A 25,156-nucleotide genomic window follows, 5' to 3' on the forward strand; every position below is an offset into this window, starting at 1 on the left:
GAGAAATAACTAAAACGTAAAACGTATCCCCCAAACACTTGCTACCAGTAATGTGTTTGATATCACTTCATTTTTCATTATGACTGTTCAGTGCACTGTGGGCGGGAGATATGCAGTTTTATTGTAAAATGTACGTAATGTAAGCAACAAATGAGAAATGAAATGAATTAGAACAGTAAATTAGAATTGGGAGTTGCGCTATCCTCACAGCTCTGGATAACAAGACAATACAAGTAAATAAAAGCAAGGGGAGACTTCAATATCTCTTTTTTATTAAGTCTGACACACTGTGGTCAGATAGAAAAGTATGAGAGTTACACTTTTCAAGTTGCTTCCATGACTTGTGCAAACACTAGACGGTATCTGGGGAAAAACCTCTGAAGGAAAAAGGAATTTGAAAAAAACAAACAAAAAAGACATCAAAATGCAGAAGAAGAAATGAATAAGTGCATTTAAACCTAGGTGTTGATTCTTTATGCAGTATTTATTGATTCCCAGCTTCATATAAACTGGATGTTGAGGCATAAACATAGTACATTTGAACAAAAATATAACCAATATTTACAATTATTGTATTAAAAATACAAAAACAACTGATACATACTCCACCAATTGTCTTTTTAAAAGACATACAGGTCAAAGTAGTACAAGAAAGAATGAAGAAAAAGAAGGTCATCACCAGCTAAATGTACATTTCTCACTGACATCACACATCAAACGGAGTAGCAGTTCTACCTACTACACTTATCTTTACGCTTGTACATTTTTGTGCAACTTTTTGTTTTTCGAAGTAGGACACGGCCCGCTAATATGCACATTATCTTCAGAGTTGAATGAAATTGAATGATGCATGTCACCACTGTATTACAAACAAATGTATCAACAATCTATCTGCAGCCATTACAAAAAATTACAATAACAAAAAAAAAAAAAAAAAAAAACCCAGGAAATTATTAGCGTGTAGTCACAGAACACAGTGGAAAACACTGCACTCATTCATCTTTTTCTCAGTCTGTAGTTTTCAAGACTGATCAATGTGATCAGTGCGACTCAGTGATAGAAGAAAGAAAAAAAGTTACTTTTCACAATTGGGTTTCTAATCATTCTGATTGGCAGCCTTTTCTTCATATACCAACTTCTCCACCAAAGTCAAAAAAAAAATCACAACGTCCTTCAGTCACTCCCATTGATGGCAAGATATGGTGTAAAACTGGATGCAAGCGTTATATTCACACAGCATCCACTGAGCTGATGTCTTGTAACAGGTGAGAAGAGTTTCTGAGGATGAATCTAGTAGCACAACAGCAGAGGAAGAGGCTCCCGCTTGGCCTGTGTGTAGACAAAGAGACGATCTACCACACTGTAACATGTGATGGCCGCAGCCAAAGTCTGATTATGCCGGCTGAAAACAAAGAAAATGCTTGATTTCATCTTGTACTGAGTCTTAATGTATTAAATATCTTATAAGTATCTTGAATAAGGCATTTTACTCCAGTACTGCTTGCTTCAAGACCGTTCTTGAAGCAAGGTGATTCGTGACTGGACCAACCATGTGATAAAATGTATGCAATCATGGCATCGTAAGGCGCTTTGGACATTCACAAAATGTGGTATATGTTCAAGTTGGGGAAAAAAAGCCAAATCTGAATTCATGGGTACTTGTTTTTAAGGTAAATGTGTGTATTTTAAGACTCTGTACAAGATCATCTGCAAAGGTAGATAGTTAAGAGGTACACTCACAAGTTACACATTTAGCAAAGCAAATGGAAGCGGCAGGAAACTCAAAAGATGATCATAAATCTGCTGATGTTTATAAATCTGGTCAGTGTGTCCTTGTGTGTCCCGTTATATCAGAAGAAGAGACGAGCATCATTTCTAGTGTCAGTGAGTCCAGATGTCTCTGGACGGAGCGCTCACTCATTGCCGATTAGAAAACAGTTTGTGTCCTGATTCCAAAACTCCAGTATGAATGTGAGGTTTCCCGCCAACGTCCATTCGATTTCGGGGCGAAAACAGTGAATCTACAGGTTTCAATCCTGTCTGCTGCAGCTGCGATGTGTGATTTTAGTTAACTTGTGTACCTCTGATGCGCTGTAGAGGCCGACACGTTTGCTCAGTTTTCAGTGGGTGGGTCAGTCACCTCTGTGCTTCTTGATATCACCGACAGTCCAGTAAAAAATGCTCTCGATGTAACAGCAAGCAACAGAATGATGAAAGACTGATATAACCAGAAAAGCACAGAGGTGGGATGACAGTAAGATATGGTTCACTCATACCCTGGTATCCAGGCCAAAAGTCTGGTAACATCTAGGATTGTGCTGAAAGTGCTATTTTTTTTTTTTAAATTGTTTTTTTGTGTATGTGGTGCATCAAATGTATTGTTTGTGTGTGTGTGTGTGTATGTGTGTGTGTGTGTGTGTGTGTGTGTGTGTGTGTCAGTACACTGTGCATGTTGGTTCTCCCTACTGAGCTCTCCCCCTAGCTTTGATTTGAACCAACACTTGATAAGCTTTCACATGTGAAACATGAGATAATACTGGATTTATAGTTCAAACACTCAAGAACAGATGGGTTGTCTCAGTCCAGGCAAAGAAATGGGCCGACTCAGTTTCTCCTTTCAGCCCCCAGAGTGCAATCAGTCAGAGAAATTTAAAACAAAAAAAAAAAGAAAAGAAATCTAGTGGTGAGTTTAAAATAAAGAGTCAAGTCAACTGTTGTTTCTGTCTTCAAATCATCTGTCTGTTTTGTTGTTTTTATTTTGTTCTGTTTTTTTTTTAGAAGGTAGAAAATGAGAAAGTGCAGATGAAGCTCAACACATCATGATGCTGTTGTGTCAACAGGTGGGTTTGGGGTTTTCTCACTGGGTGGAGGGCCGGGGCCAGTCTTAAGGAGCCGGGCCCGTTTCTAACAGCAACATCAATGTGGTTTTGTGAATATGTGGCCAGGTCGACCCCTCCGGCGCCAGTTTTTTGAAGTCTTTTTTTTCCCAAAGTGCCAGGCATTTTGTCATCGTCTTTGACCTTCTCTCCATCTCTTCTTCTTCACAGTATTTTTTGCATGCAGGGTCATTCAACCCCCCATGATGCTTTAAGGCAGGGGAGGGAGACGAGCAGAGGAATCCACCGTTCAGGAGGGAGAGCCAAGTGGAGGAGGCAGGCACGTACGTAACTGATGATGAATCTATTGGTCTGTCTATCTGTCAGTCTCTTTAATCCTGCCCACCCCGAACGAGGGGGACTTCAAGTTACTGCAAAAGGACGTCCACTGTTGTCCCTCAGACTGCTGACACCTGTTCATCCTCTGTGAAAAGAAAGGGGATGAACACAGTCAGAGGTTACAAAGAATGTGGACATATAGCCTATATTTTAAACATTCAAAGTACAGTGAGAGCTTACTAATGAGACCAGCTGCGATGAAAAAACATTTTTTTTTAGTAATACACACATGAATCAAGTGTACTTTACTGCCTTACATTTCCCCACAGTGTGTAGGGCTGTAATTATTTTCATTATCAATCAATCTGCTGATTATTTTATCGACCTATTGATTATTCATTGGTCTATAAACATTCAGAAAATGGTGAAAGGAGCCCATTACTATTTCCTAAAGCCCAAAGTGATGTTATAAAAAAAAATCCAAAGGGAATCAATATAATGTAAAGAGAAGACAAATAAAAGCAGGGAATTTTCAATTTCATTAAAGAACCTGAAACAAATCAAATTTCTCATCATTTTTGCTTGAAAAATGATTCAGCTGATTAATGGATATTCAAAATAGTTGCTGATTAACTGACTAATGGACTAAACATTGTAGCTCTTAAAGCATGCCATCATGTTTTAATTGATTTCCTGCCTTCAATTAATTTCAGTACGATATAAACATTAATTTGCAGAAAGTTAAAATTTGACAGTTGACATGTTGTCAGTTTGATGTTTTCTTGAGGTGTATTATTGACACACAGTGATGTGTCAGCCATTTCTTAAAACTCCCTGTTGGTTGACAAACAGATCACTGTCACATATAATCATCTGAATGTCCACTGGATGCAGCGGCGTCGCTGGAAGTGTTTCAGAAGAGAAGTTTCTATTTTTTAGTGGCCAAATCTGCAGTATAGTTTCACGCTGTTGTTGTGTAAAATGCATCTCTAGCAAAAGTGACTGAGCTGCTACACAACAGTCACATCCAGTGGACATTAAGGTTCTGAGTCGGCTGTACAATGTTTTGAATGCAAAACTACTAACAAAATTTATGTCTGCTGAATGTTTGTTTTGTAACTTTTTACAAAACATAAAAGGTGGCAAAATGTGATCATTTTTCCATCTCAAGCCAGTTTCAAGTCAATAATTTGATTGAATTTGTATCTGATTTTAACCAATGTTTTATTTTGATGTGCTATTTTAATCTGTCAATGGACTTCAGATGAACCCTCACATTTACAGTTAAATGTATTCATGTGTAAGCCAAAGGCTGCCTGGTAGATAGGAAAACCTTAAATCATTTTAAGCTTAAACATCAGCCCTGATTAGAATGCGGAAAACTCCTCACTTTAATATTACTATACAATATTTAAACATCTCCACACTTTCTACTCAATACTGGTCAACTGAACGTATAAAAGTGAAGCTACATTAATACAGAATTCATCCAGAGTGACTGTGGGCGAGTGGGTGGTGCGTGCTGGTGCAGGAGAATGGAGGTGCATGTTTTCAGGCACTGAGTTTGATTGCATGGGTGAGAGCACTGTGCCCGCTGATGGATGCTAATCGGCACAGTGTGTGAGACAGTGAGAGAGAGTGAGTGGAGCAGAATGTGTGGTGGCAGAGAAGTGGTGAAAGAGTTTCTGGTCTCGAACCAGTATGACTCATGCATGATGACGTATTGTGGGTTAAAGTTGAGGGACCCACTCCAAATGAACAATTCAACAGATTCTAAATATTAAAAGTTTTTTAACTTTAGTAACTGGTTTCAAACATATAGAATTGTCATTTGGCATGGGACCGATCCTACTGGTGCTGTAGGAAGTTGTGTGAAGGAATGATCAGTCTCAGACCAAGTTTGTGTTCCTTTTTACATGCAGGTTCATTGAAGTGGAGGGGGGGGGGGCAACCTGATAAATTAGTTTTTACCTGCCTTTGGGAGAGGGGCCCTGCCTTTTAACCCCCGTACACACACTCTCATGGTCTGGGAGTCTCAGGTGTATGCTGTGCCACTGGCTTTGGCTTCCTCAGAGCGACTAGTTTGGAAGACAAGGACTCACCCTCCTCTTCCTCCTCGGGCTCTTGTTCCTCAGCCGGTGAGCGAGTGCGGTGGAGGCCGCCCGCCCGCTGTTTGGCCCCCTGGTGAGCCTGGTGGGAGTCAGGCGATTGGGTGACCATGCGCGAGCGCTGCAGAGCTGTGGTGTAGTCCGGTGGCCGGCGGCCAGAGTGGGTCGCCGTGGACGTGGGAACAGGCGGAGCTGGGTGCTGTCCTTCGGCGAGGTCAGAGATGGTCAGGGCAGTGTAGCCTGGTGGTGTTGGGGGAGGCTCACGGTAACGGCTCTCTTTCCGTGCTTCAGGGACACAACAGAGATGAAGATGAAGGCACCTGGAAATACTATCTACTCTAAAACTATCTGTCATAGGTGCACAGAACAACCTGGATTTCTAAAATCTCACTGTCTGACTGTCAGCCTCGTTGTGTTGTGATTAAATTCTTCTGCCGAAACTAAGTATGATGGAAGATGTTTGCTATAAAAACTTCATGAATCAACAATTAAACACAACATGAACATACTGAGAAGTTAATATGGCAAACATGTTACTTATTTCAGCTGGTACAGAGCAACATTTGCATTCATTGGGAGTTGTGTTTCTCTCCACCCAATGAATGTAAATATCTGACTCTTTGGCTGCTAAATGCTCCACTATGTTCACCAACTGATTGTTAACTTTGTTTGTCTGCCTTTCGATACTGAGCTAGAGGCATACAGTAAGATTTTACAGTGCGAGTTAATCCACACTACAGTTGAGGGCCAGAAATCCAAAACCATGAGGTTGAAAGATGCGAAACAATCTGAAGAGCGGAGAGGAACTGCAGAGTCAGATGATAATTCACTGAGTGTTTTTTTTTTTTACTATGAGCCACTGTTTTCACGCAAGTACTCATGAGATCCATTGTTAATACAAAATATTGTTAACTGTCACTTTAAAGAACCAGGAGTGTGAGCTGCATTCACTCACTGATGAGGCCTTTACCCCCAGCGGTGATCGGTGATGGGGAGGGCCGACCGAGCTGCTTGGCTTCTTCTGATCCGGTGGATGTGATGCTACTTGTTTCTGGGTCAGCGTTGACATCCTTCCCTCCTCTCCTCTTAATGGTGCCGGTGTCACCCTCAGAGTCCTCTCCCCAGTACGCGGCTGAGGAGGAGGAGGAGCTGGCAGATGCCCAGCTCCCCCTGGCTTGGGCTGCCCACAGTGCAGCAGGTCCTCCTAATAAGGCCTCCGGTCCGCCAGGAGGGAGCCCTACGATGCCACCTCCGCCTCCGCCAAAGGCCAGAGTCTCCCAGCTACGTCCCTGCTGCATGGTCTGGATGTTGTCGTGGGAACCAGAGGAGCAGGAAGTCCAGGAGCCGCGGCCGCTGTCTGCAGCATCGAGGGAAACACGATCACCCTGATCCTGAGTCAGTTCCTCTGAACTGGGTGAGGAGAGCACCGTAGGGCAGCCGGCGTAAATGCCTCGACAGTCTTGCATTGATGAATATGATCTGTAATATGACAAAAAAAGATTGACGGTTAGATGAGTAAAACAGATTGAAATAAACCAATTTCACATCATAGGAAACCTCAAAAAGTGTTCCTACCCCAGGCTGTACTGGTCAGGATCGGTGGTTGCTCTTCGCTCCAGTCGTGGTCCCCCGAGGTGGGATTCTCCGATTCCTCCGGAATGACGGAGTCTCCTTTCTTCTTGGGCCATGTCGAAAGAGGAGTTACTGACGAGACTGGAGCGAGAGGAGATCTCACTATGACCGGAGTCTGAGTAGGCATCTCCCATCCTGTTGTAGCCTGGAGGGGATAGGAAAAGGGGTCGGATGGGTACATTAATATACTGAGCCTGAATATGGAAAATAAGAGAAATGTTTCCATCTATTCTTTTTTGTGCAAATAAAACCTGACAGACCAAATTCAGATCATTCAAATCTTCTGAGAGAATATTCAGTACAACATCAATGCCTGTATTTAAAAGAAAAGGAGGAAAAAAGCCGTCTACATGCTTAATGGGTCTCAGCTACGTTCCAACACACAGCTCCAATCCCGAAAAGAAACATCAAAATGACTTATGTTGGTTCAACCTTCTTTAAATTTGCATCATGTATCTTATCTCTGTCAATCGTTTTAAACAAGGCAACACATACAAACTGCAGGGATAATTGTAGAGTTCCCCTTTCCAAGTTCACCAACCAGCTCTTTTGGGATAAGTGCATTAGATTCTTACTGAAACAGCAGTTTAGTACGACATTCAGGGTTTCAAAGCGGTACTGAAGAGTGTGGAAAAGTTTAGATAATAAGCCTGAGGGGGATTGAGATATGCACAACAAAGTAGAAAGTATAGAGAAATCACTGGTGCTGACAGCTGACACATGTAAACAGTAGTAGTTATAGGAGACTGTCATTGCGGCATTTGCTGAAGCTCAGCTATAGTGTTTAATAGAAGGTTGGTTATACTTCTCAGCCATTATCAGTATAAATCACCCCAATAACCTCTCCAACTTTCAAGAAAAGTACTTTAAAATCTGGACAAAGAAGGGGCTGATCAAATGAAAATGTCTAGGAAGCTTTAACAGCACGGATAAAGGAGTAGGAGGAGGTGATAAGGACAAGCCACTACTAGGTGATATGACAATAAAGCTCAGGACAAAGGAGAGACACATTAACTCACAGGACCCTTGAGGTTCCAGCAATGACGACGACAAAAAAAAAAAAAAAAAACGCCAGCAAATTTAAATTCAAATATCTGAAATGCAAAGACAGAAGAGAGCTTGGTACTGTAGACAGTAGAGCTGCAACTAGCGATTAATTTTCATTTTCAATTCATCTGTTGATTCTTTTCTTGATTAGTCTAGGCAATGTTACAAATGAGAAAAAAAAGACATTTATAATTTCTTAGAGACCTCTGTGAGGCTTTCAGCTTGCTTGTTATGTCTGATCAAAAGTCCAAAATCCAAAGATAATCAATTTCCTCTCATGTATGACAAAGAAAACCAAATTGTCACATTCGAGAAGCTGAGCAAATCCTCACAACTTATACGATAGAACCAGAGAGTGTTTGGCATTTTTGCTTTAAAACAATTACTTGATCGCTAATGGAGGCAGAAACTGTTGTGAATTCCTTACGTTTCTTCATCTCAAATTAAGGATGTTTCACTTTGAAATAGCTTTCTGTCAGTGAGAGAGTTTGATATAATGCTGAATGTCTTTCCAGGAAACACTGTTTCTGACATTTAAGTAAAGCAATTTTATTTCTACAATAAGGAATAATGCTGTGTTAGGGATAACAAGATAAAGGAACTGTTTGTGTATAACCATTAATAGCCATCGTCATAAGCCTAATCAACAGAAAATGTACTATAGAAGCACCAAATAAACTATATTTACACAACTCTCCAGACTAGTTAGTGCCATGGTTTTCACAGCTACAAGATTCTGCTCATCACTAGACTGGTACCAGTTTACCTGTACTTGCAGGGGTTTAAGAGGAAGACACACATTCCTGACTCTGAGGCCTGTTAGTGTCCTCAACCCTGTGATCAATGCAGAGATGTGACAGTGTGAACAATGACACTTTATGGGATGAAGCTGGGTGGGAATATGGTAGCCTTGGTGTGACAGGTACCACAGTAGAGGAATTTACCAGCTACTCATAATGATTACAAATATAGTGTTGAGTGAAATTAGTGTTTAAAGTGATATGAGTGATTTTCCCTTCATGTGTTTAACTTCTAAAGTCTCTAAAGTAAAAGAAAAAGTAAAATTGGTACCTTAAGTATGAATGTAGGAGATGAGAATGCTAATAATAAATAACTAGCATTTAAATAAAAACTAAAAAATTATATGCAACATAAATGAAATATAATGTAATGCATAATGGCAACCACCAGGTGGCATTTGTGTCACATCATGATTGAGTGAGGCAGTCTGGAGAATGGTGTAGGAGGGAGGATTATTGGCTTACCCTTCTTGGGCGAGCTCTGGGGGGAGGTGGGAGGGGAGGAGAGCTGGGAGGAGGCGTTGGACACGGTGTCCTCTGGCTGCCTTCTGTGCCTTTCGTTCCCCTCCTCTGACAGAGACAGGATCTTCTTCAGAGACTGGGGGGAACTGGTGCCTGTGGACATTTTGCAAGAAAATGAGCAGAATTAGCATGAGGGGACTCTGCCATTCCCCCGAGGGTGTTGGGATGCTAAAATGCATTGTCTGGGATTCTGTGATTTCTTATTGCTAAACAGCCTCTAGGTGGCAGCTCTGTCACAGAGAAGCTGGTTCTTCTATTGTCTGCAAGTAACAGGATGAGGAAAAGAAAACATGGTGGCTTGTAGAAGGAAAGGTGAAAGGGAGGTTTATAAAGGCTTCTTTTCACTCAATACATAAAAAGATTGTGTGACTTTTTAATGTAGCTTTATATCAATAAAGGTGACAGCTGCAATGTATCCAATACTTTTGGACTGCAGCAATATGACATCCTTGTAAAAAAAAAAACAGAGACTGTACAGTTCAGTTGCATTTAAGGTTTGTGGGACATATTGCAGTACTGGAGCCAATTATTATCCTAATACTAACTCCAAACAATATTTTTTATCCGTATTACTCCATACCTTACAATGAAAGAAAACCTTTAGTTATCACCATAAAACTGAATTAGGTTGCTCAAAAGCTGGTATACTTTGCTATCATTTATAAGCCTCCATCTTCATCTTACCGAAAGGTGGCAGATCCTTGACTGGCACTTTCTTTCGGGATGGGTACAGGGCCACAGCTGGGACCTGCAGGGCCTGGTTTCCTTTGGCCAGCTGGCCCCTCTGTTGGCTGGCAGCTCTGGAGACGACTGGTGAGGTGTCTGGTCGTTTCCCACCAGCGTTCTTGGGCACTGAGTAGGGAGAGAAAGAGAGAGAAAGTTGCAATTTTCAAGCTGCGTTTAGATTTTAGGCTTTCAACTGACAATTTTATGTGAAGGCAGTTTAAGAAATGTACTGCTGATGGACAGTCAGGAATCCAAGCTGTCAGTTTGCCAGCCTGAGATGATCTCTGTGACCACTTTGTACAACCCTGCTGTCCATTAAAGCATCAGCAGCAAGTGATGAATGGATTAAGTTGGCATTCACCATGGGAAACTGGCCTAGTGGTTCATTTATGTTAAATTCCTGCCATTGACTCTTAAAGCAAGTCTGAGAGTCAATAGTTGCTCCAGTGGTCACACCCTGTCTGCCTGTGGCTTGTAATTCCTGTGAACATTACATGTGTCTCGAGAAAAATATGCAAACAATTCCTTGCTTTCCTCGAAATATTTCATTGAGGCTTATTGGATTTCTATAAAAGCCTTAATCTTTTTTATGTTTTGTCGTGTGTGCCAAGCTATGTCACCAACTCACGTGTACTTATGGAGGGTTCACACTGTATCGAGAGCGTCTGCAGACTCTCCTCGTTAGTTTCCAGGCTGAGATTGGACAGATACTGTTTGACCTTCCTGGCCATCTGGGCATCCTCGTAAAGCTTTTTGGCATTCAGGAATGAGCTGCGTCGCACCCGCTTCTTGTGCCCGCCTGTCTGGGTGACGTCGAGCACTGCCGCATTGGCGCTACCCTGGCTTAGAGACCTTGTTGTGCACACACACACCCACATAGAAACATGCACATAAACACACAGAGGAATGCAAATTTGCAGGCACAAACAGAGACAAAGACACACAAAGAAATAGAGAAAGTAGAAAAAAAACATGTTAATAAATTGGTTTAGTGCGTAAATAAGCCTTTTCTAAAGTATTTCTGTACAGGTGGTACTACTGGGCTACACAGGGCGTATTATATTTATTCAAACATGCAAAGAGCAGCTTTAGGTATTCCTGGTAACTCCAGAACATTCCAGACATTCCAGACAGCAGAGGGGGGAATGAGGGATGATGGCTGTCGTCAAACAACGGGAGAGTAGAGAGAGGGAGTTCTAGTAGTGAAACACTCATAGTTTACATTTCTGTGGCTTCAGTCAGCGCTGGTCGTAGTAGTAAAATCTTAACTTGCACATGATCTCTCTGCCAAATACTGCAGTACACAGACAATGGGCTTACAGAATATACACTATTAGTCACTGAGAAGTTACGTTTGTGCTGGTCGGTGGAAATATATTTATCAGGATTCATTTCCATGTTTGGCTTGTAATCATCAGAGTGAAATGTACAATTTCTGCTATGTTTGTATGGAAGCGCATTGCAATTACTAAAGATATATTAGAGGCGTTTTCTTGTAATTCTGACTTCAGTATGCTGTAAATATAACTTAACATCTCATATTTCCAAGATTAAGATCTCATAATTAATGAGAAAAATAGCTCATAATTACGAGATATACATCATGTAATTACAAGATTCTGTAGTTAAGTCTCCTAATTATAAGATGCAGTCATAATTACGAGATACTGAAGTGACAATGTTCCCCTTCCTTTTTGGGTTAATGTAATGTGCTCCCTGTATTTTTCCTATTAAATGTTCTGTATGCTGTCCCATTTGACCCACAAGAATGTAAAGAATGACAAAAAAAAACGTACTGCTTCATGAATCTCTGGCTGTGTGGAGCTTTGATATACTGATAAAACCTCAAAGACAAGTGGAATTTTAACAGTAAAACTGCATGCATATTGTTAGTTAAACAATGTATTAGAAAAGGTCATGTTGCTAATGCAAGGCTGGACTCCTTAATCAATAAGGGTTTATAACATGTTTAGGATATACAGTATATATTAGTTTGGAAATGAGAAAGAAGTAATATTCTAATCCCATGTGTGTCAAATTTATGTTGTAAATATCTGTTTTCATGTTTTTCAAAATTAAAAACAGTTTGGCATAACATAATGTTAGCAAAGTGACCTTTGTTTCATTCAATGCACTTTGATTTGGATCAAGCAGTGTTAGTAGCAGGGTTCAAACTGGTTAATGGAAACAAGGTTTCAGAGAAGAAGAAAAGAATCACGCAAATTGGCAGAAAAAAGAGGTTGCAGTGCAGGGAGGGCAAAAAGTTGTAGGGTCACCAAACTTACCCTAAACTTCTCCATTTCTTCTTCCTAGAGGGTGGGTGCCATGAACAGAGAAGCATGGGGCAAAGGGTGGATGAATAGAGAGAGAAAGAGACAAAGCTTAGGACAGGAGAGACCACCACGATCACCAAAGAGAAGTAATTTCACCAAAGACCCACGTGAAAGTCAGACAGAAAATCAAATGGTAACACCACTAGGAGGAGACATCATTAGACAGAGACACACTTTCACAGCAGCACTGTGCACATCTTATGCCAACAATGTGTATAGGGAAACAGTTGCCAGAAGAAACAGTTGCCAGGGGGAACAGCTGCTTGACAGAAAAGCGTGATGCAGAATTTTGACTCAATCTATGTGAACCCGCTAACCCCAAAGAGTCTGGTAGTGCTGGAGTGCTGACTGGTCCAACAGGGAGGGTGAAGGATAATTAATCTGAAATATGGATTTGTTCCTGGAAGGTTCCTTACCTGGTCCTAAACATGAGGGCAGGGTCCATGTTAACAGAGGCCATGCGACCAACATGGCGAATTTCTTTGGCAATCATCCTCAGCTTCTCAAAGTTCACCAGACCATCCACTTTAGAGTCATTGCCTAAGAAATTCAGAAGAAAAAAAGTGAATAACAATAACCCATAATTAACACAGCTCAGTATATTATGAAATAGCATTTCAGTTGCTAGATGATCTACTGTAAGCTCTATCAAATACTAACATTGTAGGTGGGATCAGCTGTGTATATTTAACATACAGACATGAATTTAATGCTACATACCTTCATGTAGGAAAGTGAGGTCCTTCTTGATGACGGGGAACAGGGGGATGATTGGTGGCTGGAGGTTCTGATTGTTGAGAACGTTCCTATACTTGGCCATGTTTCTGGAAGGGTCGAAGAGGTCTTGCAGATCCCCAAACAGCTTCTCATATTTGCTAGGTAGTTTCTCCCATGTTCCCCTCAGTCTGGAGACTGGAGCCAGGTTTAGACCGCTGTGAGGGAAAAAACACATTCACCAAAAGGAGGTTAGCGTCTACCTCTATGGTCTATCTATGATAAATAAGGCTTGGTTAGAAGTTTTTTCATTAGTTCACTCATATAACAGCTAAAATAAGAAATAATCAGTCATTTGTACAGATGTGCTGACACCTAAAGGACTTACTGATCTCAAAATAAACAAAGAAAGTGAACTGAAAAGCTAAATAACAACTGAATAAAATCAAGGCGTGACACAATTTAAAACACATTTATTATTGCCTGTCTCACCTGATGATTGCAAACATTGAGTTGAAGTTCTTGCACTCGCGGCAGTGCAGGGCGATCTTGATGAAGTGCTTGATGGTCTTCATGCGTTTGAGCTGGTTAGGCTCCCGCGTCACCTCTGTGGCCACCCAGAAGGTCTCGAGGTTGATGGCCTCCTCAAAGCGCTTCAGGCTGGCCGAGCCGGTCTTGGAGCGCAGCTTGAACAGGTCGTCGATGTATTCTGTGGGCTCGATGGCACAGAACAGTTCAAAGGCCCGCATGGACAGCTGTGTGGCCACCTCCACCGTACTGAGCTGCAACAGGGAGATCTGAGCTTCTCGAAGGAGGTCCTGGGCGTCCTCATCCGAACATAACGTCTCTGTCTCCATGTTGCTCTTTAGGTAGTATCTGATGATCGAGGAGATTATTCATTTATTTTTAATTAATACAATGCAAGCAATTATAAATAATCCTGACACAGGATGGTGGTTAGCGCATCAAACTTAAGAAGTCATTACCTGCCACTTAGTTGAATCCTGTCTGCTAGTTTAGAGAGTTGGTCAGGTAACCGCCTCTGTTTGATGACGCCCTCTGGCGTGACAGAGACCTCGCACAGCGAATAAGCCTCCGGTGCTGCGGTCAGGGCAAACTCCCTGATGGCCTGGGCCACCACCTCCTTAGCCGTGGTGTCCTTCCCGATCATGATGTACCGAGACTGCTGATCCGCCTTGAAGACTCGTAATACCTGGTCTGACATATCTGAGGATGCAGAACCAGACATTACAGTTAGAGTAAATATTCACTTAATAGCATTTTATTGAGGTGTGAGCTGTTTGAATCTCAATCGCAATGATTTTTAATTGTTTATTTTTTTCCCAAGATTTACCGAGAGCCATTCCATCAGGCAGCATTGGAGCAAAAACACACCAGCATCTTTGTGATTTCATCCACAAACCTCATTTCCCAGCATTCATTAGTTTGATCAGAAACACACAGTATAGCTCCCTTTACAGATCATATGACACCAAAATCTCCATAGAAAACTCAAAGGTCAGAAGTCAGTGTAATGTTGTTGAGCTTTACTCGATTAGCATCCACAAGCATGAATGCAGATATATTGAGTTTATGTTACATCTGTAAACTACAGCATAGCAGCTGATGAATGTTCGTAAGTCTAACATGGAGTCTGACAGCCCTGACAAAGATTTGATTGTGCTAGGAGAAGCAGGATCACGGGGAGAGCAAGGTACTCACTCAGTATCACTGGGACTGGAAGAACATAAACAACATGTGATGGAAAGGAGTTAATGAGGAATCGAAATATAGAGAACAGATTTCCATATTTCTATTTCTGCCTCTACATAGCTGGTGGAGATACAAAATAGACAAGAGGGTTGGGCAATGTGATGATACACGGTGTGAAATGTGTCTGCTGTCAGATGTTTTGCCATTCTGCTGTTTATAGGAAGCTATCATTTTAAAGTTCCTGGTAATTTTGCATCTAGGTAAGTTCTAGGAAGTGCATTGCTTGGTACAATATTTACTCAGCTGGATTAACCAACAGCAGACATTACCATCTGGTTATTTTATCTAAAAAATGGTTTCACAATTGTTTATAGCATGAATCATGTATTTTATATACTATATTTATGTTTCCCCAATTGCGCATAGCATTATACTTTCCAATAATTTGTCACCCAACTGTGCATCAATATAAAACTACATGAAATGCAATAGGAAATTTCCATCTATATTGTCTCAATTGGATATTACTTTGTGTTAATGTGTTGCTCAAGCTAAAAAAACAACCTGAAAAGCCTGTTCACACAGTGGGTCAGTTTCAACTGGCTCTTATGCAAACTGGCCATAAAAATATAGTTAATTTAGATCAATTAAGTTATTATAGTAGTAAAGGAGCGATCAATCTTTGACACCAACTGTTTCATGAAAACGTAAATGTAAGTGTATTGTTGCCACACATTTATTACAGCATTTAAATACGCACCAGGCTGGTTGCTGAAGTCGAGGATGCGGTGGTGAGACTGCAGAAGATCTGGGTTTGACGACGAGAGGTTGCCGCTGACAGGCAGAGCTGGTGGGATCTGTTTGGACTGCTTCATCCCCACAATGCTGTCGTCCTGCGATTGGCCAACGCAAACGTCACTATGGAAACAAGAAGGAAAAGAGTATGGGAGGGGTGAGGGGGCAGTTCTGTCAACAAAAGGCAGAGGGCGATATTTGTGCTGGCAAGAATTGGGAGGCTGTGGGCACGTCTGGCAGTGCAATCTACAGAATTTATTCTCCAAGAAATATACCTGACAGTATTTCCAATCCATCAAAAAATATCCTCCTTTCAAAACGACTTAAATCACAAAGTATAAAATAGAAAAATGTTCCATTCTTAGTGACACTGCAGCTCTTAAATTAAATAATTTCCCAAATTCAATTTAGTGTGAGGTATAGCTTCTTCTCCGCATGTTTACTTACTTCTATCGCCATTTTGAACTGCCAGTATGAAAACCATTAACAATTAGACCATTGACTGCTGGTATTATTATTACATTTTTCACAATATAATGCAAATAAGTCTTGTTACTTGTATGGTTTGGGAGGCAGGATGCTGGTGAGTGTCTTGTCGAAGATCTTCTTAAGCTTGTTGCGTCCTCCCACCGTGTTGGCCTTTGCCTTCTTGCTGACCTTCTCCAAGCCCATAACCTGTTCCACATCCACTGCCAGGTCGGGGATGGAGTAGCGGCTGGCCTTCTTGATGTCCCCAATCTTTGGAAGGTGGGGTGCCCCGTTCTTTCTGTCGTGCTCCTCCTCACCATCCATGTCATGGTCATGTTCTGGCCTGGTTAGCAGGTCTTTAAACACTGGACAGGAAAAAATATGGATGGATGAGCCATAGGACACATAACAAAGGGCAAACAGCAAATAAAGTTCATGTCCAAAAACTTTACCTAAAAGATTTGTTTTCACAGTTATGGACAAGTGGGTGTTGTTCTTCAGAATCTCATTGGCTTTGATGAGCTGGACATTCTCAAAGTTCTGTCCGTTGACCTCCAAGATCTGCAGAGAGAAGAAGGGAGAAATCCATCAGATGCATTTTACCAAACTATTCATAAGTTGTGCCCAAACTTTGCGTTGCATAAATATGTATATATTTTATTATTCATTATTCATTTGGCAACATCTGAGATTTATTTTGCAATGCTCCTCAAAGCTAAATAAACACATCAAACCAGGTCTGTACCTTCTGTGTCACAAATACTTGCATCTGTCTTATCATAACAAAATACTAACATGTTTGGCCTCTGTGATAAATATAAATCTAATCTAAATCTACATTTTTCTGCACTGGTGCGCAAGGAAAACCTGCCAGTTAACTACTTAATGAATCCTCTGCCTCACCGCTCACAATGTCACGTCAAACTACAGAGCATATCAGATCTGAGTGGAAAATTGATTAAACTTGAAGCAAAGAAAATCAGCCAGGTAATACAATGAACTACATGTCTTTATCCAGTGAACAAAGAAGCACATCAGCGTAATGCAAACAAGAGGCTCCCCCGCAGCCACCCTAGTGAGCCCTTCTCCTGCAGCACTGAGTGGGCGACTTTTAACATCTTTCATAGTGAGGATACTTATCACTTTAGAACACTGACACAGATTATGGAGTTAATTGTATGCAGTACATTTTAAACTGTTGGAGCTTTCTAACATGACAATCAAAATCTCTGTCAAGGTGCTGATCCGACGATGGCCAAGAATGCAGGAGCTGTCCAGAGCACAGAGTATTTGACTCCTCCCCAATTAGTCATGGCCTTTTATCTTCAAAGAAAACTATGGACTAGGAAATATGTTTTAAATGTAAAGAGTCAATATCATCATGTGTTCCCTATGTTATTGTATTTTATTCTATTTTTTTTAATTCTTATCATAATAGTTGTTGACAGGCCGGGGAAGGGCCTGTTTGGATAGCAAGCCCCCCTGCCTCGCGGTGCTGTGGGGGTTTACTTTAAGGCAACAAAATCCCACTCTCTGTCATGTTGTCCATCATGACATTTTTGTTGGTTTTGACATTAATTTGAACCCCGGCAGCTTAAGATTGTCCTGTCTTTGTCTTAACAGCTTGACTTCACCCCCCATAAGGGCCGGATATTTGCATTCAAACACAACTACTAAGCAGCTTTCATAATTCACTCCTTAGTGGATGGGGAAGTCACCTTTGACTGCAGTGTAAGTACATGCTTTCTTATGCTGCTGTGAGGCCAGTAAATGCTGACTAACAAGACCAAATGTCAGTTTTGTGATCAGCGATTAGTGAGACAATGGTTGGCGTTCACCAAATACGAAACACCCGAGACTAATACTAAAGCGCTGAAATGATGGGTCTTGAGGGAATTACAGTAGTAAGTGAAGTTGTTAAAAAATGGATGGTGTGATTGGTGGAAGAGAGTGAATGCTTCCAAGGATGCCAGCATCTATACTTCCTTTTGGGGGGAAACAGCTGCAGGGGATGTTTGGAGTCAAGAGAGCTTAACTCGCATCCAGACACTCTCAAGATGGTTTCAAGGATTAAAGGACTTTGCTTAAAGCCCTGAGGACTGCCGAGTGTGAAAATGGTTGAGAAGTCAAGTTGCGCGGAGAAAGCCAACACAGGGTGCCCGCAGCTACCAGCAAGTTCAATTTAGACTTTTTGAAAAACCCTTTTAATGCTAGTTAGAGCAAAACGTAAAACCAATTTCACAACAAAAATGAACTTCAACGTGGAAAAAAAAGATCATTTCGAGCACTGGTCTGTGTGACTGGAGTGATTTATTTCCACAATTGAAGCCTGCAGACAAAAGAGCGTTTCCTGAGACTGCTAAACTTGTGAAACTCGGAAGCTACAGTATGTGCAGCTGCATTTGCAGGTTTCATCCCTAATATTTATCCGGACAAGTCATACTGTATTGTGTATTGTGTCATACTGTACAGTGTGACAGATAAGGGTGGTGAAAAAGAGAATGTTATGGAGGATGGTGAAGTTTTCTTGGATGAGACACCAAACCACCAATATCAACATGTACTGTTATCCATCTCTAATTAATAGGAGAAAAATGCAAAGACTAACTGTCTTACCTGATCTCCACGCTTAAGGCCAGCTTCTGCTGCCTTGCTCCCGGCCTCCACAGCATCAATGAAGATGCGGAAACCTTTCTCCTGACCTCCGAGAAGACTGAAGGCCAATGGAGCCTCCCTGGACGGCTTGGTCAATGTCACCAGCCGTGGCTTGGCTTTAGCAGCACATGCTATGTTTAACAGTCTGAGGTGCCCACACATTTTCTGGAAAAAACAAAAACAGGTAATTGAATCCAGTGAGGAAATTGAATCAAATTGTTTTTAATGTTTGAGGGCTCTGTGAATGTATTTTACTTACTTCTTTCTCCAGATTGTTTTCAAACTCCTCCAGAAAGCGTGTCATGGCAGTGTCACCCTCAAAGTCGTTGAAGTGATTGTTTACCCACAGCAAGACTACCCGTGTAACCTGCAGCAATAACATGAACAGTAGAGGTCAACTCACAGTTTACTGGTTCACTAGTTTTACATGGTGATGTGTCATGCAGTTTATTAAGTTAAAATTCTGCTCCAACATGCCTGAAGCACATTGTTATGTCTTTGAGAATCTTGTGACCCACAAATCCTTTTTTGGAGTCTTTACCTTGTCCCTGAGACTGGAGTCGTGGAACCACTCCAGGAGCTTCTTGCCCACGACCATGGGGCTTGAGAGGAAGGTCCTGTAGGTCAACAGGAAGTCCTCAATGTAGGTGGGGTCCACCACTGAGTGTTCCTCCACTAGGTGCATGGTGAGACGTTCCGGTGTGCCCTGAGGTTAAACATTATGGTGTTATTGGATTGAAATATGCCTTTGAAAAATCCATGTGTAATTATTTTCTAGCTGTTGATAGACTTTAGTGTCTTTTGAGCAGTCCCCGGAAAATGTAAATGATGATATAGATTAGTCACCTTAATAACAATGTGTCCTTTCCTTGTCCCAGTGCGGTCCAGTTCGCGGTGTTCCTTCACCATGACGATCTCCCCTTCCTCTTCGACCTTCTGCATGTTCTTCTCGACCTGGTTGAGGATGCAGCAGTAGTCCTGCTGGGCTATACACACAAACTGGACAAAACACAGTAAACAAGAGTTACGGACAGATTTGGCAAACATTTTGACACAAAAAGGAAAATAATGCTGGATGCTGGATCCCCTTAAGCCTAACCATGTTAATGCCATCACTTCATCAAAGACATTTCTGGAACTCGTAAACAAACGGCAGACTGAATGTTAAATGAATATAACAGCTGAGAAAAAAAAATCTGTATAACAACTGAACCACTAACTGCACTGCCGATTATGAAAAAGGACTTTCTCTAATTAGGAACAGATTTTCTCATCCTTCTTTTCTTACAAGGGAATCATAAAGTAGAATAGTTAAGTTTCTAGTGTGCAATATTCCCAGCATACTGAGACATTGATTGATGACTTAAGGGCTGAAAACATTTCAGTTCTTTACTTTTAATGTTTTTGCATTTTATTCATATGAGCTAAATAATGTGATTGTCCTTTGAAATGGTTATTTTACATATTTATATGCAAATTAGTGGGTGCTATTGCCAAGCATCTCTCAGTGCCACGAGTTCAAACACTTTCGGCACGAGTGAGTCACAGTGGGATTAAATACGATAAGGTGGGCAGACTTCGTGACATGCTTTTCACACTGTCATGCAGAGAAAATAGACCTGTAATCCTATTGCAGCAGAGGAACATTCACATGGATCTTACCTGGCAGTCGTCCACCTTGGTCTTCATGACGCCCTTCATGTATTCCTTCTCCATGGTTGGTGATACCCCGAAGCTGTTCCCCATACAAAGGGTCTCTGTCCGGTTGTCGGGGTACGTCACCTCCACCGAACCGTTCAGAATCACCGACCATGAGTCCAGCTGAAGCAGTGACACATGATCATAGTAATTAGATGTTTGAGGAAGAAACGAGAGTACAAGCAAGTAAAAACAAACATAAAAAAGTGCAAAGAGTGCAAGAAGGAGAAAATAAATATTACAGAGATTTTGTAGATAAGCTTAAGTTCAATCTACCGGTAGTTCGCAACAGCTGTTGTCTCCTAATGAGTCAAAGTTATTTATCAAAAAGAACCATATGCAGTAACTATAAAGGCACTGCTGCACTAACAGATGGTTTCTTACTTTCCTCAGAGGGATAGAACAATAGCACAAGATTATTAGAGCTGCTTAGCAAAGCATCTAAAACAAGAAGTTGGAATACAATCAAACCTTTGTTAGAAGTAATACATGCTTGATTGAAAAAAAAGGAAAATCTAATTATCATGTTTTGAGGAAAAGTTAAAATAGAATTTTAAAAAAAGGGAAAGGGATGTTTTCCAGAATTCCTGAAAAGCAAACATTTTGCAGACACCCCGTCACCCCGAGAGCGACAATATGCTCAATGAACCATGAATTCTCTATAACCAGACATTTACTAAAGTGACCAAGCCTTAGAGGCAAGTTCTGCTCTCTATAGTTTTGGTGCACTATAGCAAAAACCAACACATCTTCTTCATTGAAACTCAGGTCATGTCTTAACGGGAGAGAGAAAGAGAATAAGTGATGCCTGCTTTAGTTGCCTGAGGGATCCTGAAGAGGACCAGTGATAAGGGATGTTCATCATTCGGGTTTAATAGAGCAGAAAAAAAACATCAAATGGAAGCAGAAAGATTCATTGGTGCGAGGGGTGAGACTAAGGTTCCCTGAGAACACACACACACATATATAAATACAATTATAGGCAAGACAAAGTCACGAGACTGGGCTTCTCCACGCACCTCCTCTCCATCATTGAGAACGATGGTGCCGGCGCGTTCGACTACAGCAAAAACCATGACGGCGCAGAGTTCCCTCCTCACTGACATGGTCATGTTGGCAAATGCTGGCAGTTGATGCATGAACTCCAGTAATTGCTCTGTGAGAAGGACAGAGGAGAGACAGCAGAGGAAGGAGAGGAGGTTGAGTGAAAGGGCAAACATTCTTAACACCCAAAGGAGAGATAGAGAGAGATAGAGAGAGAGAAAGTGAAGACAGGCAACGCTTCTGGCAAGCCTGACCTCACTTTCAGCCAAGACGGCACGAGCTGGAAGATGAGCATCAAAATGGATCATCACCACAATGAAAAGCCAACAGAGGAATCGTTATCAGGAGAACTTAAAGCCAAATATCAATCCCATTGACATCAACTTTCATGGCCAGCCAAGAATAACTGCTGACACTGCACTCAGTGACCTCTGTGTGCATTATAAAAAAAGTTTATTGCAGACACTAAACCACCTCTGAAATCATATTAAATTCACATTCAATTTTTAGAGGTTGCCTTAAAACAACAATCAGGCTCCAAAATGACCATTGAAGCAGGTTTTTTTTGGTAGTAATCATTCTATTCATTTATGCACATAAGGGCTGTGGATTTTGTCCTCCATCACTTAGATGGCAAGTGCATTTAGAGAGGACCTTTTAATGGTCAGTATGATCAGGAGGCATTATTAAAGCAAGACAAACATTTCAGTGTTCATTTGAGCACTTGACTATTGTTTTAGGACAGACATTAAAAACATATTTTCTACAGTAGTATCTAGTGCATTAGATTTCCTTTGTGCTGCTGAAATCCTTTAGAAAATGACATATTCTAAAAATACCAAAGCAACTTGCCTTATGAGAAAAAGATTTACGGCAGTGTAAACATTTTTATGGGGAATATTTCTCCAGTACTACATATTTGCGTAGTGCAAAGTGAGGAAAAGACACCAGTAAATCATTTCTTACTATTCAAATGTATGTTTTCATTATTATCAACAGAATACAGAGTTCTATTCATCTCTGCTGTACTGAATTGATACCTCAAGAACTGGACAAATATTTGCATAACTAGTTACCATTAGAGGTAAGTGAGAGAGTAAGTGTGCTGTTTTCAATTTGGGTGAACAAATTGGGTCTTTTAAAAATAGGTATATTTGTGTATATAAAAATGGGAGATAAGAAAAGATCCCTTTTTTCTTCAGCTACCAACCAGCTCCCCTCCTCTGGCTGGCAAGGAGCAGTCTGGCGTCCTGGCTGACCTGTACTTGGCATGGCAAAAGCGTCGTGTGTGAAGCTGTGGAAGTACTGAAAGTTTAATGTGCTGTGAGAGGTGAGGCGAGAGGATGTGCTGGAGTGACCTAGAAAAGCCTGCTGGCAGAGGGAGGGGTGTGCGGCACGGAGATCAACGATGGAGGAAGAGGAGGAGGAGGTGGGGGTTGGCACTCACTCTTACTCTCTCTACATCCAATACATCATCCTCCCTCAGTCCACATCTGTAGCTAAGCTCTGAGAGTGTGTACTTATTTTTTTAAACATGGCTATCATTATCATGGCAGTTGAGTCATAGCTTTAAAGGACATGATACTGCGAGCCTGATGTGGCTTTGAGAATTACTCGAAAGCCTACAACGTAAATGAGAGCAAGAAGCGCATAAAAGGCTCCAGACAAATGTACATTTTAATGTGACTGATTTAAATTTGGGTGTGGCTTTTACAGAGCACTAATTTAATCTAAAACTGGGACACGAAGCCCTGTCCCCTGCAGGGAACAACACTGCTTGTGTTCTTTAGAGACAACTTGCAAAAATAGTGCTCAGCATTCACAAAAACTAGATTGGATATGTTTAAAATAAACACCAAATGAGTTTAATCACAAAACTAGTATTCCTACACTGCATTGAGACTGCAGCTTGTTCTGTTTTTTGCTTAACAATGATACCCTTGGCAGTTTGCTCACCTATGTCATCGTCAGTTCTGTCCATTGGGTCCTTCTCCAGGCAGTCCCGGACGATGTCTCGACTCATGAGGGGATCTGAAGCTCTTTCGATGTCCTCCTCATCATCGTCCTCCTCGGAGTCGACTGCAGTTTCTGGCAGGCCACTGAGGTCCATGTCACCTGGCTCGTTCTCTGTGGCCTACAGACAGTGAACAGACGAGAAATGTGTCGGTCATCTTTCATTACTGATAAAAAATGTGAGGGATTCGATGTATCCGTCCCAACATCAGCGACTGGCATGTCTCATAACCGTAAGGTAGCAGTTCTGATCTCCGCCATGACCATTGTCTCACATCTATAGCCATGTGTGCCCATTACAAACAGTGCTTTAGAATATCAGCTAAATAAATGTCGGAAGCTCATACTTGACTGTTAAACGTCAGTCAAAGTAAAGTCTTTTCTAATCAGCCAGTGTAAAAATTCAGCATTATAAAGGTACAGTGGTGCATATTACACAGGATGCACATACTGCTGGAATCATTTTACAATACCAACATCAGCTGCAACACAGAACATTTTCAACTCAAAATAAAAATAAAAAAGGCTCTGTAAAATTGCTGAGCAGATTTGACTCATTTCATGAAATAGATCAGAGGTATTCAGAACAGTATGAGAAAGACATGCATCAACACTGCATACCAAAGTGTCTGCTATGCATAGTAACAAGCTAATTAACTCCCAACTTTCCTCTCCTCTCCTCTCCCCCTCAGCAAACTCCACCGCCTGCCTCGCAGCCAGATCCTGTTCTTTGAAAGCACAAGATGAAATATGTGTGGAACCGAGAAAATGAACTAATATGAGGAGCGAAAGTAATGCAATTACTTGTGCATGAGCTGTACCAAATGCTATCATCAAAGAAAATATTTCTGTAAATGACAGAGGCCATATTGCCTGATTCATGCTAACCCAACATGAAACCCTCTCACAGAACAAACCAAAGCATTCAGAGAACACTACAAAGGATTCAGCCCTGCTACCTCGCCCAAGTGCAACAACGCACCTCTTACCTCAATACGGTACCCCACCTCAAGCTTCTTGATAGAAAGAGAAGAAAAGGTTGTCTTTGCTAACTTTCCGCACAATTCCAGAGCCAGACGCATCTTCACCTGCCAGACTGTCAGTCTGCTTTTAATTTTTCAAGGCTCAGAGTCCCTGTGCCCGATCACTCACTGAAACCCAATGTCATTTCTTCTCAAATGCCATGTGCAAAAGGCTCATTAATGATTCAGGCCAGTGTCTGAGAGGCCATTTGGGCGTCACCAGTGCATACCCCGGCGGGCGGGGCCGAGGCGGGGCTCTTCACAAGATGGGGACATATGTGTGAGTTTTGATAGTGAAGATTCGCAGATTTAAAAAGTAGCAGTCTACAGTATAAAATTAAAAGCTAACATTTTTTGAGAGCATCTGAAAATAGAGAAATGATACTAAGTACACTTTATCCTAAAGCCGCAGACACCAGTGAGGTTTACCAAGGTAGTTCTGTGCATACGATATATAAGGAAACAAACATTAAACTGCAAAAGAAAACTAAAGATATAAACAACATTCTTTACTAAATGCCACAGCGACTTTATATGATTTCAACATGGTGCAAACATTCAATATGAATCACAGAATCAGAGCCAACAAATCTTAACAAAAGGTTGCCTTTATGCTTTCGTGTTTGTGCACAGACTTCTTTTCATGTCATGTGTGCATCAAAAATCCATAAATGTGCAGTAAGCATTAAGAGTCAGTGGGGAAGTCAGGTG

At 41.3% G+C, this 25,156-nt stretch overlaps 1 protein-coding gene across 7 annotated transcripts in view; it reads right to left on the bottom strand.

Annotated features, from left to right (window-relative positions):
• Positions 1 to 260: 260 nt before the first annotated feature.
• The window catches only part of rapgef2b (Rap guanine nucleotide exchange factor 2b), a 109,579-nt gene continuing 84,683 nt past the window's right edge, over positions 261 to 25,156 (bottom strand). For 3 of the 7 annotated variants that reach the window (XM_062425089.1, XM_062425084.1, XM_062425090.1), the window contains 21 exons: positions 23,367 to 23,544; positions 21,386 to 21,522; positions 20,331 to 20,489; positions 19,515 to 19,667; positions 19,210 to 19,374; positions 18,928 to 19,035; positions 18,630 to 18,833; positions 16,466 to 16,574; positions 16,102 to 16,378; positions 15,511 to 15,668; positions 14,760 to 14,774; positions 14,024 to 14,264; positions 13,530 to 13,913; positions 13,044 to 13,255; positions 12,740 to 12,863; positions 10,619 to 10,842; positions 9,949 to 10,116; positions 9,208 to 9,357; positions 6,839 to 7,040; positions 6,219 to 6,742; positions 4,237 to 5,548 (listed from right to left, as the gene is read on the bottom strand). In XM_062425089.1, coding sequence (XP_062281073.1) covers positions 5,175 to 5,548; positions 6,219 to 6,742; positions 6,839 to 7,040; positions 9,208 to 9,357; positions 9,949 to 10,116; positions 10,619 to 10,842; positions 12,740 to 12,863; positions 13,044 to 13,255; positions 13,530 to 13,913; positions 14,024 to 14,264; positions 14,760 to 14,774; positions 15,511 to 15,668; positions 16,102 to 16,378; positions 16,466 to 16,574; positions 18,630 to 18,833; positions 18,928 to 19,035; positions 19,210 to 19,374; positions 19,515 to 19,667; positions 20,331 to 20,489; positions 21,386 to 21,522; positions 23,367 to 23,544 — 4,266 coding nt within the window. In that variant the 3' untranslated portion in view covers positions 4,237 to 5,174. Of the gene's footprint in view, positions 3,301 to 4,236; positions 5,549 to 6,218; positions 6,743 to 6,838; positions 7,041 to 9,207; positions 9,358 to 9,948; positions 10,117 to 10,618; positions 10,843 to 12,275; positions 12,300 to 12,739; positions 12,864 to 13,043; positions 13,256 to 13,529; positions 13,914 to 14,023; positions 14,265 to 14,759; positions 14,775 to 15,510; positions 15,669 to 16,101; positions 16,379 to 16,465; positions 16,575 to 18,629; positions 18,834 to 18,927; positions 19,036 to 19,209; positions 19,375 to 19,514; positions 19,668 to 20,330; positions 20,490 to 21,385; positions 21,523 to 23,366; positions 23,545 to 25,156 lie in introns of those variants that run through there. The other 4 variants (XM_062425088.1, XM_062425086.1, XM_062425091.1 and 1 more) reach the window with 4 other exon arrangements.

The sequence above is a fragment of the Scomber scombrus genome, chromosome 9 (assembly GCF_963691925.1).
Source record: "Scomber scombrus chromosome 9, fScoSco1.1, whole genome shotgun sequence".
Taxonomy (NCBI): Eukaryota; Metazoa; Chordata; class Actinopteri; order Scombriformes; family Scombridae; genus Scomber; species Scomber scombrus.